The sequence below is a fragment of the Miniopterus schreibersii genome (assembly GCF_964146895.1).
Source record: "Miniopterus schreibersii genome assembly, chromosome: 3".
NCBI lineage: Eukaryota > Metazoa > Chordata > Mammalia > Chiroptera > Miniopteridae > Miniopterus > Miniopterus schreibersii.
In genome coordinates this window covers 30,520,510-30,536,795 of record NC_138103.1, presented here as the reverse complement: position 1 = coordinate 30,536,795, position 16,286 = coordinate 30,520,510, and the positions used below count along the sequence as shown (strand labels likewise).

The following is a 16,286-nucleotide window of genomic DNA, read 5'->3' as shown; positions in this document are numbered from 1 at the left end:
TGCCAGAGAGGCAGGGTAGTGGGCTGGCTGCTGGAGGGGGCAGTTTCCAGCGAGGTCTTTGTAGGGCCTTGGACAAATGTATTTCGAGGGAGAACAGGCTCAGGACCAGGCACGCAGGGTGTACTCAACGAACAGGTGCTATTGCTATCTTTACTGGCCAGGCAGAGACAGTTCAGCCCCTAAGTGTGCGTGTGGGCCCAGGGCCAGGTCCTTTTGATCCCCTCCCCCAGCTCCCCACCCCCACCCTCTCACACCTTCCCAAAAGGCCCAGAGGTTACTCCCAAACATATTTGATCCAGCAACTCAGGTGCCCCTCTCTGTCTCACCCAAGTTACCCTTAATGCCTCTGGCCATCCACAAACACTCTAAGCCTACTCAGAAATATCTGATATTTATTTCCCAACATTTTGAAAATTTTTTACAAATTGAATAAAAGAAATGAAGGGGAGAAGTGGGACCCCAGGCCTGGCCCTGGGCTCCTGATGAGGGGTGACAGTATGAAAATGTCTCCTCGCCCACAACTCCTGGCCTGCAGCCCTAGCCTCTCCTATCAACCTTACCTAAGACTGAGGTGGGGGCTTTCGAAGGATGTGGGGTTCCCCCCTAGAGGGGACTCCGGGCATCCTGTTTCAGGCCCTGAACTGGTTCAGGCTTGGGGCTAGTGTGGGCACAGATGTGGCGCCGTCTGCGCCTCTCATGCCTGCGGGCCAGCTGCCGTAGTTGTTTCCGAATGGCCCACAGCACCAGATACACTTCCCGCAGCATCTCAGCTTCCGGTGACTGCAAAGGGGACCCAGTCCTTATTTCGGAGGGAACTGAGGTAGAACTCACAGATGACTGAAAGAGAGAGATGTGCACATGTAAACAGCTCGGTCTAGGGAGAAACTGCAGGTTTCACCTGCAGATAAATAGCAAAGGCTTTTAATTCCACTTCCTTTGTTAGGCCTCAGCTCAGGTATTGCCTCCTCCAGGAAGTTGTCTCAGTCTACATTAGGCATTCGTCTCTACCCTTGTGTTTGCCCTGTCATACCACGTTTCATCACTTTGTTCTGCAGACTTGTCTGTTTTCAACACTAGAATGCAAGCTCCTGGAAGATTGGGACCATGTCTGACCCACCTTTGGGTCCCCACTAGTGTTCCATGGAAAGTATATTAAGATGAAAAAGGACCTATCTCCAGCCCCGAGCTCCTTTCTGACCTCCAGGTCTGTATATTCCCACTGTCTCCTAGACATCTCTCTGCAGATGTCTTATCAGCATCTTAACTCATCTTGTCCCAAAGCCTAAACTCATCATCTCCTCTCCTAAGTATGTCCTTGCTCCTTTATTCTCTCCCCTTGATGGCTCCAGCCTTCTCTGACTTCTATTTCTCTCTATCCCCTCACCATATTCCAACCAACCACTTGGTACAATTCTACCCCTTAAATATCGTTCCAATCCATGAACTTGTTCTACCTGATGCCTCTCCCCCAGTCCAGAATATCCTCCTCTCTCAGCGTCAACTGCAACACCTCCAGTGGGTCTTCCTGCCTTTCCTCTTGTCCCCTTCTGACTCTGCAGGGCAGCCAAGTGATTTTAAATTAATGCTGCAATACTTCATTCAAGGCCAAGATCTACACATTTCCCTTTTTTAAATTAAGTTTTTGACTTTGAGATAATTGTAGATTCATATGTAGTTGTGAGAAATAATAGAGTTCCTATATACCTTTACCCTGTAGTCCCCGGCCCCCATAGTAAAATCTTGCAAAACTCTAGCACAATGTCATAGGATATTGACAATGATACACTCCACTGATCTTATTCACATTTCCCCAGTTTTACTTGTATTCGTGTGTGTGTGTGTTGAATCCTACCCAATTTTATATCATATGTGCAGGTTCACGTATCCAACTCCTATAGTCAAGATGATACAGGAGATTTTCATCACAGGATTCCTCAGCCCCTGGCAACCACTAACCACTAATCAGTTCTCCATTTCTATAATTTTAGTATTTCAAGAATGGTATATCATATAAATGGAATCACACAGTAAGTATATAACTTTTAGGGCTTGGTTATTTTCATTGGCATAATTCCCTTAAAATTCATCTAAGTTGTTTCATGTATCAATAGTCTGTTCTTTTTTATGCTGAAAATGGATATATCACAGTTTAACCATTCACCCATTGAGGACATTTGGGTTGGTTTTGGCTATTACAAATAAAACTAATATGAACATTCATGTACAGATTTTTGTGGGAACATAAAATTTCATTCATTCATTAGAATAAATGCCCAAGAGTACAACAGCTGGGTCATATGAATGTTGCATGATTCGTTTTATAAGAAACTACCAAACTGGTCTGGCCAGTGTTGCTCAATGGTTGTACATTGACCCATGAACCTAGAGGTCATGGTTCAATTCCCAGTCAGGGCATATGCCCAGGGTTGCTGACTTGATCCCCAGTAGGGGGTGTGCAGGAGGCAGCTGACCAATGATTCTCTCTCATCGTTGATGTTTCTATCTTTCTCTCCCTCTTCCTTCCTCTCTGAAATCAATAAAAAGAGAAAAAAAGAAACTACCAAACTGTTTTCTAGAGTGGCTGTGCCATTTTACATTCCCACCAGCAACGTAGGAGTGCGGGTGAGCTTTCTAAATCAAAATCTGATTGTGTCACTCCGCTCAAATGTCTGCAAGGCCTCCTTCCTATTGCTCTTAGGGCCAAATTCAAACTCCACAACTAGCCACCAACCCTCCCTTGTACTAGCTGACCCTCAGCTCCAGGATTGCTTTACTCTGACCCATACACCTTGAGCCAGCCCTCCAAACATGCTCTTCCTTCATAAATGCTCCTTTCACTCCCTCCACTTTCCTTTAACCACCTCCACCCTGCTCCAAGCCAAGGTAAATCCTTCGATCTCAGCTTTACCCTCTCTTCTGTTAGGAAGGCCTTCCTTGACTTCCCAGGCCTGGATGAGTTGCCTCTCCCCTGGGCTCCCACAGACCCCGTGCCTCCCATGTCACACCCCTATGGTACTGAACCAACAATGCCTATGATCTCTGTAGGCCCTTTAGTCTGGGTAAATCTTATTCACCATGTATCCTCCGACCCTGCCGAAGCACCTGGCCCTAAGTAGAGGTACAGGAAATAAATGCTGAACAAGTGAATGGAGGGAGGAATGAGTCATGGGGGTAGCGGTGGGAAGGTTGTTGGGGACAAGGGGGATATGGTACTGACCTTCCAGCTGCACATTTGCCAGCCAGACTGGAGGGCCGAGACCATGAGGGTGGAGACAGATTTGACAGCTGTCTGGGGCAGCTGCAACAGGGACCGGCCCCCACGGCCCGGCTCCACTTTAGACCCATCTGCTGTCTTGGCCAATACGCAGGGATCGGCCACCTTGAGTAACACTTCCATCTTGGAGGCCTTAGCCTCTTTAGGGGGCTCAACCAACTTGAAAGTCTCAACCACACTGGGAGCCTTCTCCATCTTCCACGCCTTTTTCTTGGAGTCAGGGTGTTCCGAGATGGCTGACTTAGTTTTGTGCTTCCAGAAAAATACCTAAGAACCAAGAAGGGAGAGGAAGGACAGGAGAAAGGGCCAGAGTGGAGACAACAGTTAGAAGAAGGAAAGGCACGGAAGGGATGGGACAGTGTGTGTCCTGGCCTCCTCCCTGACTGTCCCACCCCTCACTTCTCTCTGCCTGTCTTGTCTGACCCCAGGAAGCCAGAAGGGGAGGGAGGCCAGGTAGAGGGGGTGTTTCTGTGACCTAGAAGTCATTGACCAGCACTTCCCACCCCAGCACGTTATGAGGGAGGAAACTCACCACGTAAGAAATCTTTAGCCAAACCCATCGGAAGAACCGTATGACTATAGCCATTTCTCCCAATTCACGAGTCCCAAGTAGGGGGCAAAACTAGCATTTGGTATGGGGGGTGGGGGACAAGCTGCAGGCCAGTGGCTGCTACCTAAGGGGTCTCTTGGGAACTTCAAGCGCAGCAGTGAAGAAAGAAATAGAGAATCTAGGGGGAAAGCTCCCCCTGACGATTCATCCTAGGCCTTCCCTCCCCTCCCTGGGACAGGGAGAGGAGTCAAAGTGGATGAGAACCCAGAGTGAGGGAGAGTTCTAGCCCATTGTGAGAGCCTGCCTGGCCTTGATCCCAACCCCCGAGGCCCTTCCAGGCCAATTCCTGTGCCCTCAGCCCTTCTTCCTCCAGAGACAGGGAAGGGAAACTAACATTTATGGAGCACCTGGTACTCGCTGGGCATTTTCTGTATATGATGTCCTACAATTCTCACAGCAGCCCTCAGGTAGGTTTGTCAGTGCCGTTTTACCCACAAGGATTCAGAGAAACCAGAGAACCTGCCCAAGGTCATAATAATAGGGAGCTATAGTGTGGGGAGTCCAACTCAGGTCGGCCTCCAGTATCCAGCTCTCTAAGGGTCCTCTCTGGTCTGGGGGCAGGGTCCTCCCGAGGCTGAGGCAGCTGCTTTTCCCTTCTTCCCCACTAGATGGGATCCTTATCCCTACCTGCCTCTAGGGCCCGGGATGGGAGCCCAGCTGAGGCTGCCTGGGAGGGGCCTGCCTGCTCACTCGCAGGGCACCGTCCTCAGCCAGCTGGGGGTGGAAGCCACAGAGGCTGGCCAAGCCTGGCGAGGGCACTGTGTGCCCGGGAAGCCTGGCCCACACCCAGGGCTGAGACAAGGGGCCCATTCAGGGCCCCCTGCCCCACCCCCAAGCAGCCACCCGGATCCAGCCCGCAGAGGGGACACACTGGGAAGCTGGGGGTGGATCCCGCACAATCACCAAAGGCCTCATTGTTTCCCTGTGCCGCCCCCCCCCCCCCAGCTCGTGGGCTGACAGCCCCCTCCACCCTCTCTCCCTCCCTCCACCTTGCCTTGCCTGCCCCTTTCCCAGGACCTGGCAGGCCACTCACTAGCTCCCTTTCCAGCATCTCTTTTGACCACTCTGAGCCACATTAAACCTCCCCAGTTAGGGCAAGATCTCCAGGGCAGCCTACAGCCTTAATCCCTCTCCCACAGTAGAAATTGCTGGTGCAGGCCCCACTGTCTGGACACAAGCAACGAGATGCCAACTTCCAGATTCAAGTTTCTTCAGATTTTTTTAATTATAATTATTATTTTAATAACCTGAATCCCAGAACTTCCAGATGCTGTCCATACTCCCTCCCCTGGGCAGGGAAGAGGGGGCACTTCCAGGGAAGAAGGATGGGGTGTCTGCCAGAAAGCCTCCAACTCCCTCAAGCCATCTACTGCTGGGGTCCCAGAACACTGACACCTAAGGAGGGAGGAGGGACCTCCATCTAACAACCAGTCCTGAAGCCCTCCCTCCTCCATCAAGGCCTGGGGATGCCCCAGCCCAGTCCCTGGGCATGAAGGGGAGATAGAGGAAGGGTTGGGGGACAGGCCAATTCTGAGCCTTCAACTCCCATCCCCAGGAATAAGGGGGAATTAAAGCTGCATAGGAAGAGGGGGCAGGCAGCTACCCAAGGCCTGGCAGCTGTAGCAGCCCCCAAAGGCACATTGTGAGGGAAGGGAGGCTCAGACGGAGGGCCCATTGGGCGCAGGGGGCCCAAGCCGTGGGACCCCCGAGGAGGGCAGTTGGGCCAGCTGCTCAGGGCTGGCCAGGGCACGCAGCAGTCCGTTTTCTTGCTCCAGTGCGGCATTCCGCTCAGCCAGGTCCCGGATCTGCTCCTTCAGCACCTCTACCTCCTCACGGACCGCAAACATGAGGTGGGACTTCACCAGGTCCTGGGGGACAGGCAAAGCATCAGGGGTCCCAGGCCACCCCAACCTCATTGCCTGCCCAGTAACTTGAAGGGCTGGGTTCAAGAAATAGCCCTGCTTCCAGGTAATGAGGGACCACTGGGGAAGAAGCAAAGGAGGGGAGAGGTAGAGGGAGAACAGGGGAAGAGGCCAGAGGCAAGGTAGGGCTCAAAGACAGAGATGGGGCGGGGAGCAGAGTCAGAGACCAAGGGAAGTGAAGGGTGTAGGTGGAGACTGGAAGGGGTGGAGGGCCCATGGGAACCCAGCTGGGAGCAGGTGGAGGGCAGTGTTCCCTAATAATGAGGACAGCAGGAGTAGAGCAGCAGGCCAGCTAACGGAGGCAGGACCTGGGCATCAGCACATGAGCAGGGACCTCCTGGGGCAAAGATGGCTTTTCTTACCATGGCTTGTTCAATCTTGTTGTCAATGCCAACCAGGCTTCCGGAGCCACTGGAGAGAGAGACAGAGAGATGAGAGGTGAGGAGCAGGAGCAGGTGCCAAGCCAGGTGTCTGGACACCACAGCCAGCTGCGTTCCAGGTGTTTCTAAGAACAGGCTCTGGCCTCCACAAGCCCCATTGCTACAGCCTCCCACCCATACCCCAGCCTGTACCTGTGACAGTAGAGAATCAGGGAGAGGAGGGTTTTGTCCATCCCCCGGCGGGGTGAGGGTCTCTGCCCAGGCCCCCCTAGGCCCCGGTGGGGTGGGGGTCCAGATGCCCCTCGGTTGGGGGATGCTCCCCTAGGGGAGCAAGGAGAGGAAACACAGCCCCTTTTCCGGGGAGGCCCTGGAGCCATCCCTACCACTCGGGTCTCAAATGATGACACCAGGGACTTGACAGAGACTCCTGGCTGGGCCATCCCCGAGGGAAAGGATCCCCAGGCCCCCCACAAAGGGAGAGGGCTGTATCAGTACTGCCTGGGGGGCTCAGAGCCCCCCGGGCAGAGTGGTATCTGGCTGGTGCCAGGAAGGCAGAGAGAAGACAGTGCCCAGGGGGTGCTGGTCTGAAAGATATACACCAACCCCCAGGGCAAAGCCTGACTGCTATTGGCTCCTCAGGGACACGGGGACCCCCTCCCACTGGCTTCATGGTGGGCGGGAATTCCCAGACTCAGTCAGTGCCAGTGTCCCCTTCTTACCCTGGCACTAGTCCCAGAGCAGAGGGGAGGGAGCCTGGCTGAGGGAAGTCAGCTGGCAGGCCTGGTCCAGGGAGGGGCTGTGGGTCCAGGAGAGGTGTAAAGGTTGAGGGAGAGCCTGGCGCTGGGAGGCCTCTCCCCACCTCTGACTCCATCCTGCCGCCCTGGTCTAACACTGACCTCCCTCAAGGCCTCAGCTTCTCTCAGCCGGGATGACAGCGGAGGGGGTGGGGTGGGTGTTTGATGTGCTTGTAGTCTTCCTTGGACGGTAAGCAACCCCCTTGCCAACATAAAGCTTACATCATAGGTCACCCCTGGTACTTGGCCAGAGGGTCTCCCACCTCCCATGGTGAGGGCCAGGAGGAATGGGAAAGGTTACCATGGCAACAGAGAGCCCAGAGCCCTAAAAGACAAGTACAGCCTCTGATCCTGGCTCTGGGGTCTGGAGTCTTGAAGAAGCGAGGGCTTGAGAAAAGGTGGAAAGGTGAAGCTGGAGGTGGGACACCAGGAATAGTAGCAGAGGCTTTTTGAAGACCCCTGGGAGCAGAGTACAGGGAGGGAAGACCAGGTCTGGCTGCAGTTTGTTAAGTGGCCACCAGAGGTCGACACAGGCCTGGCACAACGGTCTCCAGGGCCAGGCTCTGGGTCCCAGAACCAGACTCTCTCTCAAGGCTATCTCTTGGAGGCCCAGGGCCTGAACCATCCTTTGTGCCCTGCCCTATCCTCCAAGGCTCCTTCTCCCCACCACTCAGGCCCCAAGTTCCTGCATCATCCCCTGGCTCACAACCCACCCCTGTCCAGTTTCTGCTTCAGCTGCCTCAGCCCCAGGGCCAGCCCTCCAGCCCTCACCCTGTGCTGCAGGATCACCAGCCCTGTCATCCTGCTCCCAGCTTCCCTTCTCTCAGAGTAGGTGGCCCCAACATGCTGCATCCTGTGCCCTTATGCTCAATTGTCAAGCCCTCTCTCCTGGTTGTCATTTCCAACTCACTTTTGGGGGGGGATTAGCACTCATTTCAAGGTGACCCTTGAATGAGGCCCTGTAGCCAGGAAGGGAGCACGAGGGAGCTGGGAATTTTCCATTTCCCATCCAAGCTCTGGGTGCACACAGCACTGACAGGTGGGTAACCAAGGGGGTGGCCAGGCCTTAGAGAATAGCACAAGGTGGGGTGGGGGAAGGACACCTGGAACCCCTGGAATTGGAGGGAAGAGGACAAGTTTAAGAGTAGAGGGCAGGCTGGCCAGCTGGAGAGTCAAAGCAGCTTTCAAGCTATTTCAATCTGAGACACCTCGGTGGAGACTGGGCCACCATAGAACCTCCCCCTTCCCTTCCCCATAAACACAGACACACAGAAACCAAAGAGGGGCAGATTCATAGGAATAGCAACCCTAGCCTTCCTTGGCGGACACTCTGGTAAAGATGCCAAGTAAGTTGTTCATTCTTGCCAGAAATAAAGGAATACTACAATAATAAACATTTGTTGGCTGATAGATGACTATCTCCTGTTTGTCTAGTGCTGGAGAGTTTTTAACAGCACTTTCCACTGTCACATCCTAACATTAACACTTCAAGGGACCAAGACTCTGGCTGGCAACCCAAGCCCTCCCTTTGAGAACCCTGAGTAAGGGGCAGCAGGCACTATGCTAGAATTCCTGGGCAGGGTCAGGAGCCAAAAGCTTGGGGTTGGCTGGGTGAGATCAGCTTTCACCACAAGCCCAAAAGGAGACTTTGTGAATTAGAAATATCCCCCTCTTCAAGACACTTATTGCCATCTTCCAGAAAACTGTCATGAATTCAAGTGTCAACAGTGACTTCAAATATGTGTGGCACCCCTTGGAGTTGTGCAGGGTACAATGTGCACAACTGGGAACTCTGGGTCTGTAGGACACTTGGGTCCTGGGGCAAGGACAGCCTTAGAGTTGGTCTTCCTTTTTGAAGGTCAAATGAAACAGCCTCAAAATGAGGATCACATGAAGAAGCAGGACATCTGGGAGAGGTGAAGGTTCTCATCCCGGGAACAAGGGCCAGCCCTGCTCCCTCACTGTGTTCTAAGGAGCCCCCAGGGGCTGGGCCTGGGGCCAACACAGTGGCATCCGGCTGCCCTGTCTACACTCCCTCCCGGATCTGTGGTGTCTTTGGGGTGGGGCCAGGCTAGGAGGGGGGAGGATGGCTTCTTGCCCAGCTTGGAAGAGCTGTCCCTGCCTCTGTCCTGGAGAGAAAGGGCATCCTAGAGATGGCTGCTGCCTCCTCTTCTCTTGGGACATAGGCATCCAGGACGAAAGTGGAGAGAACATGGTTTTGGTGTCAGACCCAGGCTCTGATTGCAGTCCTGCCACTTATTAGCTGGGTGACCTTGGGCAAGTTGCTATAAAACCTCCTCCTCTGAGTCTCAGTTTCTTCAAGTGGGTATCATGGGGTTGCTTTTAGGATTATGTGACATAAAATGTAGCACCTGACCCAAAGGAGACACCGGATGTAAATGTACCTTTTCTTTCCTGAGTTCCTGGAATTCAGTTTTTATAATACTTGGATCCCCAATGTTGGTCATCCACTCATCCATCCACCTACCCAAACCATCCACCTATCTGATTATTCAAGTACCTCCCAACTTCAAGGCTCTGTTGAGGACTCAAATGTTCTTGCAACTCGGGGGCACTTGAGCAGTCTGAATTCACCAGGCACCCTCTGTTCTCCCATCCCCAGACCCTGAAATTGGTCAGGCATCCTCAACTCCCCATCTGGGATCCAGGCATTTAACACCCCAATCCATTTTCCCTCAAAAGGGAGGTCCCATGCCACTCCGACTGTTCTCCTGCCAGTTTCCAGCAAACCAGAGAGGTGAGGTGGGGGCTATATGTCTCATCCCAGGGGGCCAAAGGAGTGGCCCAACCCAAACCCGCTGGCCCAGCAGGGTGGGGCACTAGGGGCTGGGTTGGGCCAGAGCCCCAGAGGCTTGCAGTGGAGCAGGGTAAAGTGGAAGCTAGGAGCTGGACCGGTCAGACTGGGGTGTGTAGAGGGGATGGGACAGAGGGAGAGAGGGAGGGAGGGAGGGAGGGGACAAGCCAAAAGAATACAGCTGAGGAGGCTTCTGGAGGCAGAACTCTCTAAGTGAAAGCAGGAGGCTGGGCTCTGAAATCAACAGGGGTGGAGGAGGGACAGGGAACCCTAATGCCAGGTTACTTCCCAAATGGGAGGAGGAGAGGGTGGGAAGAGCTGAGAATAGCAGCAATGGGGGCAGGTGACTCTCCAGGCCCTGGCTGACCTCACACCTCACACATTCCTGAGAGCCCCAGCTCAGATGGGAGCCCAGACAGGGCCCTGCCCACACCAGCTCTGCCTCTCATTCTCCGTGGCCTCCACTGGGCCCCTTACCCTCCATCCCATCCACCAGATCCCAGCCACTGCTGCTCTTTCCTCTTCGGCTCCCAGTTCTCCCCAAGACCTCAGGCCTTTTTCTTTGGCGAGACTCAGTCCTGATTCTGGGGACTGGTCTCACAGAGAGGAAGGAGGAAGAATGATCCTCCAGCACCCACTCACTCATCGGCAAGCCCCGCCCCTCGCCCCCAAACCGGAAGTTCCTCCCCCCAAAGCCTCAAACAGGAAGTCCCACTCCTCCCTCCAAAATTAAAGTTATGACTCCCTAGCCCTTCTCCTGGGTTCCTATCAGTCTATAGCCAGAAGGGAGCAGCCTGGCTATCTGACTTGCAATTTTGTTCCTCCCTTTTCAGCTTGCTAACATTCCTATGTTGAAACCTGGCCCTTAAAACAGGAAGTTCTGCCCACCGCCTCCAAACTGAGCCAGATAGTCTCCCCCGAAGGGCAAACCCCAGCAGATCTGCTCTCCTGTGCCTTCCCTACGCACCGCAGCCACCCTTTTTATGGCTCTGGCTGAGCCAAGGGGAGGACTCAGCCCTCGGGTGTTCCTGTAGCAGAGAACAGAACCTTAGGAATATGCTTCTTGCTACTAGAGATCCTAAGACCCTCAAGTAGTACACGTGGGCTGTAAGGATGTTACCGCTAAAAACAGGAGTTCCGTTCCCCTCTGCAGGGAGAGCGAGATGGGAACTGGGAGGAGACTGACCCTCTATTCTCATCCATAGCACATTTGCCAGTAAGTTCTTAGGGTTGCCCAAAGATCGCTAAATCTGCAAGAGCTCTGGAATTTGACAATGACTCCCTTCAAACTCCAAAAAAGTACTATGATTGGCAATCCTAAACCAGGGAGTCCCATCCAGCTCTCTCCAGAGAGGGAGTGGGTCCCAAGTCAACTCTGCACAGTGTGTTATGCCCAGGCCAGGTTTCTCTGTTTAAGAGGTCCCCTCTGAGTTTAACTTGGGTGAAAACATCTACCAGGCAGTTTCACGTGGCTATCCCAGGTGCTGGGTTCAGAGGTGGAGCCCACCTACCTATCATCATCGCTGTCCAGGTGGCCACTGATGGCCAGCATGGATCGAGCCAGGCTGAGGCTCTGGGCTGCTGCTGCTCCAAAGGGGTCTGGAGACTTGTGAACCAGACTGGCATCAGGGAAGAAGTAGAGGGCCGGGGAGCTGGGGCGAGAGTCAAGTGGAGGTACCTGGAGGCAGAGAGGTAGGATCTATCATGTCAAGCAAGAGAAAGAAACCAACCACTTTACAACTTGCCTAGTAGTCTTCCTACCTCTCCACCTTTCCCCACAAACCTCCTGCTCTCTTTCACGGACCCAGGAGTCCTGCCCTTACAGTCCCTTTCTTCGCCAAGTCTAGGGAGAGCACTGGGCAGGTACTAGAGGCAAGGAAACAGTGCCCATCCTGAGGACTGGGTGAGTAGCTTCTAAAAAGTGGCTCACAAGGTATCAGAGAGGGGTTCTGATCTGCACAGCACCCTGACACCAGCTGAGCCCAGACCCCTAATCAGAGGCTAATCAGAGAGTGTGTAACTTCTTAAAGCATCTTAAATGTCACTTCCTCAGAGAGGCATTTCCCCACTATTTGACTAGTAAATTCCACTGAACTGTTTTGTGTTTTTTTATAACACCTAACATTACCTGAAATTAAAGTATTTTTGCCTCTCTGCTGCTAGAAGGTAAGCTCCAGAGGGCAGAACATAGTTTGTTCAATAGCTATTTGTAGAATGAATGAATCCTCAGAAAGTGGTCCTCCACCCTCCCATCCAGCCACTCCACCCCCTGTACCCATTCAAGCCTCTCCTCTCAAACTTTTCAGGACTCAGGTGAAGTTATGCTCCAGTTCTCTGGCCCTGGGGTGGCGGGTTGCAGAGATGGAAGAGGCGGAGCCTGGGCGTGGACAGCCCAACAGGCACTGGGGGAGGCTGCAAAAGGGCGGGGGCCACAGGAACAAGCCGCCCCTGTGAGGCCCCAGGAGGCCCCAGCTTCTGGCAAAAGCCAAGAACACAGAGTCCAGGGTGGCTAGAGGGATAGAACAGAGGAAGGGAGCCCAGGTGACGTCCCCAGCTCTCCTCCTGGCCCGATAGAGGCAACTGAGAGAGAAGAGGCATGGGGGAATGTAGAAGGAAGACTAAATTTGGGGTAGGGAAGCAGTAGCACAGATGCATGCACATAGGAAAGGATCAAGACCTGAGAGAAGAAAAGGGGGCTGGGGGCATTGAGAAGAGAGGGGCATGGTCTGTGGGCCCAAGGAAAGCTCAAGTAGAGCTTAAGGATAGAGAGAGCAGAGGCTGGGGGCAAAGGGGCTCCCTCTGGAAGAGTGTGTGGGGGATGAGGAAGGGACCAGTAAAGGAAACAGCATCTTCTCCCCTCAGTAGGAACTGAATGAAAGAGCACAAGAAAAGTAAGGGGGGGGGGCATGAGAGATGTGAGCTTCAGCCCAGGAGGGAGTGGGGGGAGCTAGTCCTGACCGGTCCTGACAGGGCCCAGGCATCCAGTCTCAGGTTATTTTTATACTGTGGTTTGTGCCCAAGGCCAGGAAGGGAGAAAGTTCCCATCCTCACACTCCCTGCCTTTCCTCCTGCAGCCCAAGGTGTTATTTTCTCCTCTAGGACAGACACATCCAACCCTCAATCCTTGGCTTCCCACCCCTCACCCCAGAGACCCAGGAATCCTGCCCCCCAGCCCAGACTTGTTCCTCTTTTGGAGACAGGAAACAGAAAGAGCAAGGATTTAACTCCTTCTCTGCTCCTTCCTGTCTCTCTCCCACACCACAGTGGTGAACCCCAGTTACTGATCCTGGAGAGGCCCAGACACAGGGAACTGAGACAGACAATACCTTCCATCCTTGTAATGGGTCCCCACTATCACCCAATTCCTCAATTTCTCAGAGAAATCTGGCTTGGGTCAAAGCTAAAGAGGGGCTGGAACAAGTGGCTAGCTCATAAGAAGAAAGAAGACCCCCACCACCTTGGGAATGGGGCTGCAAAGGAGAGACAGCAGAATGCCTACTTTTTGCCCCTCCCCCCAACCCTGGCAGCTCTTCTCCCAGAGGCCCAAACACCCAGCCCTGCCTAGGGGTCTCCACCCTCAATGCCTGAAGGGTGAGACCAAGACAGAAGGTGAAGTCCACAGTGAGGAGGGCACATCTCTGTGATGGAGAGATGGGACTGGCTATATGGAGATGGAGACTTGGGTTAAAGACAACAAATGAAAGGCCAAAGAGAAAGAAAGGTACAGAATGTAGGGAAGAGGGAGCCTGAGAGAGAAAACAAAGGCTGCCTGAGAAGTAGAAAAGGAACTCCAAGTGAGATGGCAGGAAGAAAAGAGAGCGGCTATCTGATCTGACAGATAGGTGATGATGGAGTGGGGAGAGGTCAGTATGGAGGTGGAAGCCAATGCCAAGATGGGCAAGCACCACCCCTCAGGTGTCTCCCCCAACCCTGGAACCCAGTTCTTACCTGCCCCATTTCCTCTGGAGCAACCAACTCCATCCTCAGCCGCAGGGCTCCATCCTTAGTTCGGGACAGTGGAGGAATCCCAGCTGCTGAGCCCCCCGCCTCCACTTCCACCTTCAGGGAGGACAGGGGCGTGGCTGCCCTGGATGTGCCCACGCTATCGCCGGCCCCAGGCTCTGGGGGGCGCTGCTGGGGTGGGGAAGCTGACAGAGGGGGTGTTTCCACCTTGGCCTTGCTAGGTACTGCCAGCTGGCCCAGGCCCCCGGTTAGGGAGCGGGCCTGAGGTCCAGGGGAGGTGGGAGGTGGGAGAAGCCAGGAGGTTGGACCCTGAGACAGGCCTGGCTGTGGGATAGGGGCGCCCAGGCTCAAGCTGGCCAGCTCCAACCTGGAATCCAAAGATCTGCCCCCAGTACCCCCTGAGGCCCCTCGAATCCCCTCCAGGAGCCGGCCAAAGCTAGGGGGCTCCAGGTCTCTCTCGTAAACATCCACACACGTCCAACGGCCACGGCGATAAGGCTCTCCCAGGCCCTGTGGCAGTTTCACCACCCGGAAACGGGAGGCAGGGGCCCCAGGCGGTGGGGAACCATTCCTGGGGGTGCCCTTGCCCCCTGGCTCGGGGTTGGGCTCCCCGTTGGGCAGGCGGGGTGGGGGCCCAGTGGGGACCGGTAGAGCAGGGGAATCTGGACCTCCAGGGCTCCCGGGGCCCTCATAGTCCGTGGTGACGCTGGTGATTTGGAAACTACTCTTCTTCTTGCCCCCACTCATGGTCCCTGGGGCTCAGGATAGGGCCAAAGCGGGCAGGGGACTGGGCGGTGATGGCTCTTCGAAGGGGCTCAGGCACCCCTGGAACAGGGGAGCCACATGGCAGGGACATCAGGGCCCCTGGGGACGTCTGGGTCCGACATGGCAGGAGGGCCTTGCAGGAACTGGGGGTGCCTGGGTGGTGAAGGGGGAACAGGGTAGGGGAGGCGGAGAGAAGGGGGAGCAGGGGCAGGTTTTTCCTGCTGCTGTTGCTGCCGAACTCCAGAGCTGAGTTTGCAAACTGGAAAAAGAGAGTGAGAGAGTGTGTGTGAGAAAGCAGTGGGCAGGCCACCTCCGGGTCTTCCTCTCTGGGGAGCAGAATGGGGGAGGAAGGGGAAACCACCAGAGACAAAGAGACAGGCAGAGATGACAGAGACCAGAGAATAGAGTACAGTCAGAGTGGGCCCACGGAGCAGGAAGAGGCAGCCCAGACCCAAAGTTGGGCATTTCTCGCCTGGGAGTCAAACTCACGGGACTCCAAGTCGTCCCAAGAGCAAAGGGCTCCAGGGCCTGGGTGAACAGGGGTGAAGCTGCTCCTCGGCCTGACCGGCTGCTAGGAGGCCTCTGCGGGTCCTCAAGGCCCCCCGCGCCCCAGCTCCCCCATCCCTGGGGCAGGCCCTGCCCGCCGCCCCGCCGCCCCGCCCAGCCCAGCGCCTCACCTCTCGGCCTCCGCCAACAAGCTGGGCCGGGGGTCCCGGCCGCCTAAGATGTCGGGCTGTCCTTTCCCTGGGGCCTCTCGGCCCCAGCAGCGCGGGGGACGCGGGCGGCGCGGGCGGCGGTCAGAGGCTGTCCATTCCTCTTCGGGGGCCGCACCTCAACCCGCAAGGCATCTCCGTGGAAAGTTTGCGCTCCGGAAGAGAAGGAACCCCCGCCTCCTTGGTGGAGCCCAGGCGCGGCCTCTGAAGCCCCAAGTGTCTCTGGGTTGATGCGGGAGGGGGCGGCTCAGCCCCCCAATCCTCCAGGTGGAGCTACTTCGGTGGTCCGGGCGAGTGGGTCTCCCAAGTCTTCTCCCGCGTGGCACCGATGGGTCCCTCCGCTGCCCAGCTCCTTTTGGTTCAGTCTCACAGTCTCCCTCTTTCTGGGCTGTTGACAACCCCCACACCAGGAAGTCCTGCCTCCTCGGGCCTGCTGACTGCTCCTCTCCTCCTCCTTCCCCTCTTCCTCCCCTTCCTCCGCCCTCTCTCCCTCCTGGGGCTCCGGGCCAGCTGGCGCGGGGCCAGGCCTGCCACCGCCGCTGCTAGTGCAGCAGCAGTTGCCGCTGCCGCTGTTGCTCCTGGGGCCTCGACCAAACTCCCTTAACCCCACACCTGCTGGGCGCAAGCCCAGCTTTTCCTTGTCTGGAGAGGCTGCGGAGGGCGGAGAGAAAGGGGAGGAGCCTGCAGGGCGGCCAGGGATTCCCTTACTTGTAGGCACTTGCTGCCATTGGCCTGCAGACACACAGAAGAGTGGGAAGGAACTGATCATGAGCTCTACTGGTACCTGCCACCCCATAAACACCCGGTAAATGTTATGGTGCTCCTGGAGCTTTTATTGTTATCTCTTCACTGTTTTTCACAGTCACTGTATGAGGAAAGTATTGTTATTCTCCCCTCTCCCTCCCTATTTTAAAAAGTGGATTATTATGACAATGTTCAAAACTGCCCCGAAGTAGAGAGAATGGTATAATGGACTCCCAGGTTCCCAACATGCAGTTTCAACAATTATCAACTCACAGCCAATCTTGTTTCATCTATAACCCCTGTTGT

The 16,286-nt window shown here is 55.0% G+C and overlaps 2 protein-coding genes across 4 annotated transcripts; both read right to left on the bottom strand.

Annotated features, from left to right (window-relative positions):
- Nucleotides 1-373: 373 nt before the first annotated feature.
- Nucleotides 374-5,338, bottom strand: SPACDR (sperm acrosome developmental regulator; the record flags this gene model as incomplete). 2 transcript variants are annotated; one of them, XM_081131950.1, is made up of 4 exons in its annotated part: nucleotides 378-837; nucleotides 1,455-1,553; nucleotides 3,218-3,541; nucleotides 5,132-5,338. In XM_081131950.1, the coding sequence occupies 4 exons, from the start codon at nucleotides 5,336-5,338 to the stop codon at nucleotides 604-606; spliced, it is 864 nt and encodes a 287-aa protein (XP_080988076.1). In that variant the 3' UTR covers nucleotides 378-603. The 2 variants fall into 2 exon arrangements, with proteins under 2 accessions (XP_080988077.1, XP_080988076.1); XM_081131951.1 differs by lacking the exon at nucleotides 1,455-1,553 and having other exon boundaries at nucleotides 374-837.
- LOC308554643 (TSC22 domain family protein 4) lies at nucleotides 5,085-15,884 on the bottom strand. 2 transcript variants are annotated; one of them, XM_081131948.1, is made up of 5 exons: nucleotides 15,201-15,884; nucleotides 13,744-14,782; nucleotides 11,307-11,473; nucleotides 6,169-6,217; nucleotides 5,085-5,752 (listed from the first exon to the last, which is right to left on the bottom strand). In XM_081131948.1, the coding sequence occupies exons 2-5, from the start codon at nucleotides 14,503-14,505 to the stop codon at nucleotides 5,543-5,545; spliced, it is 1,188 nt and encodes a 395-aa protein (XP_080988074.1). In that variant the 5' UTR covers nucleotides 14,506-14,782; nucleotides 15,201-15,884; the 3' UTR covers nucleotides 5,085-5,542. The 2 variants fall into 2 exon arrangements, with proteins under 2 accessions (XP_080988074.1, XP_080988075.1); XM_081131949.1 differs by lacking the exon at nucleotides 15,201-15,884 and adding an exon at nucleotides 15,013-15,176.
- Between the last annotated feature and the right edge of the window lie 402 nt (nucleotides 15,885-16,286).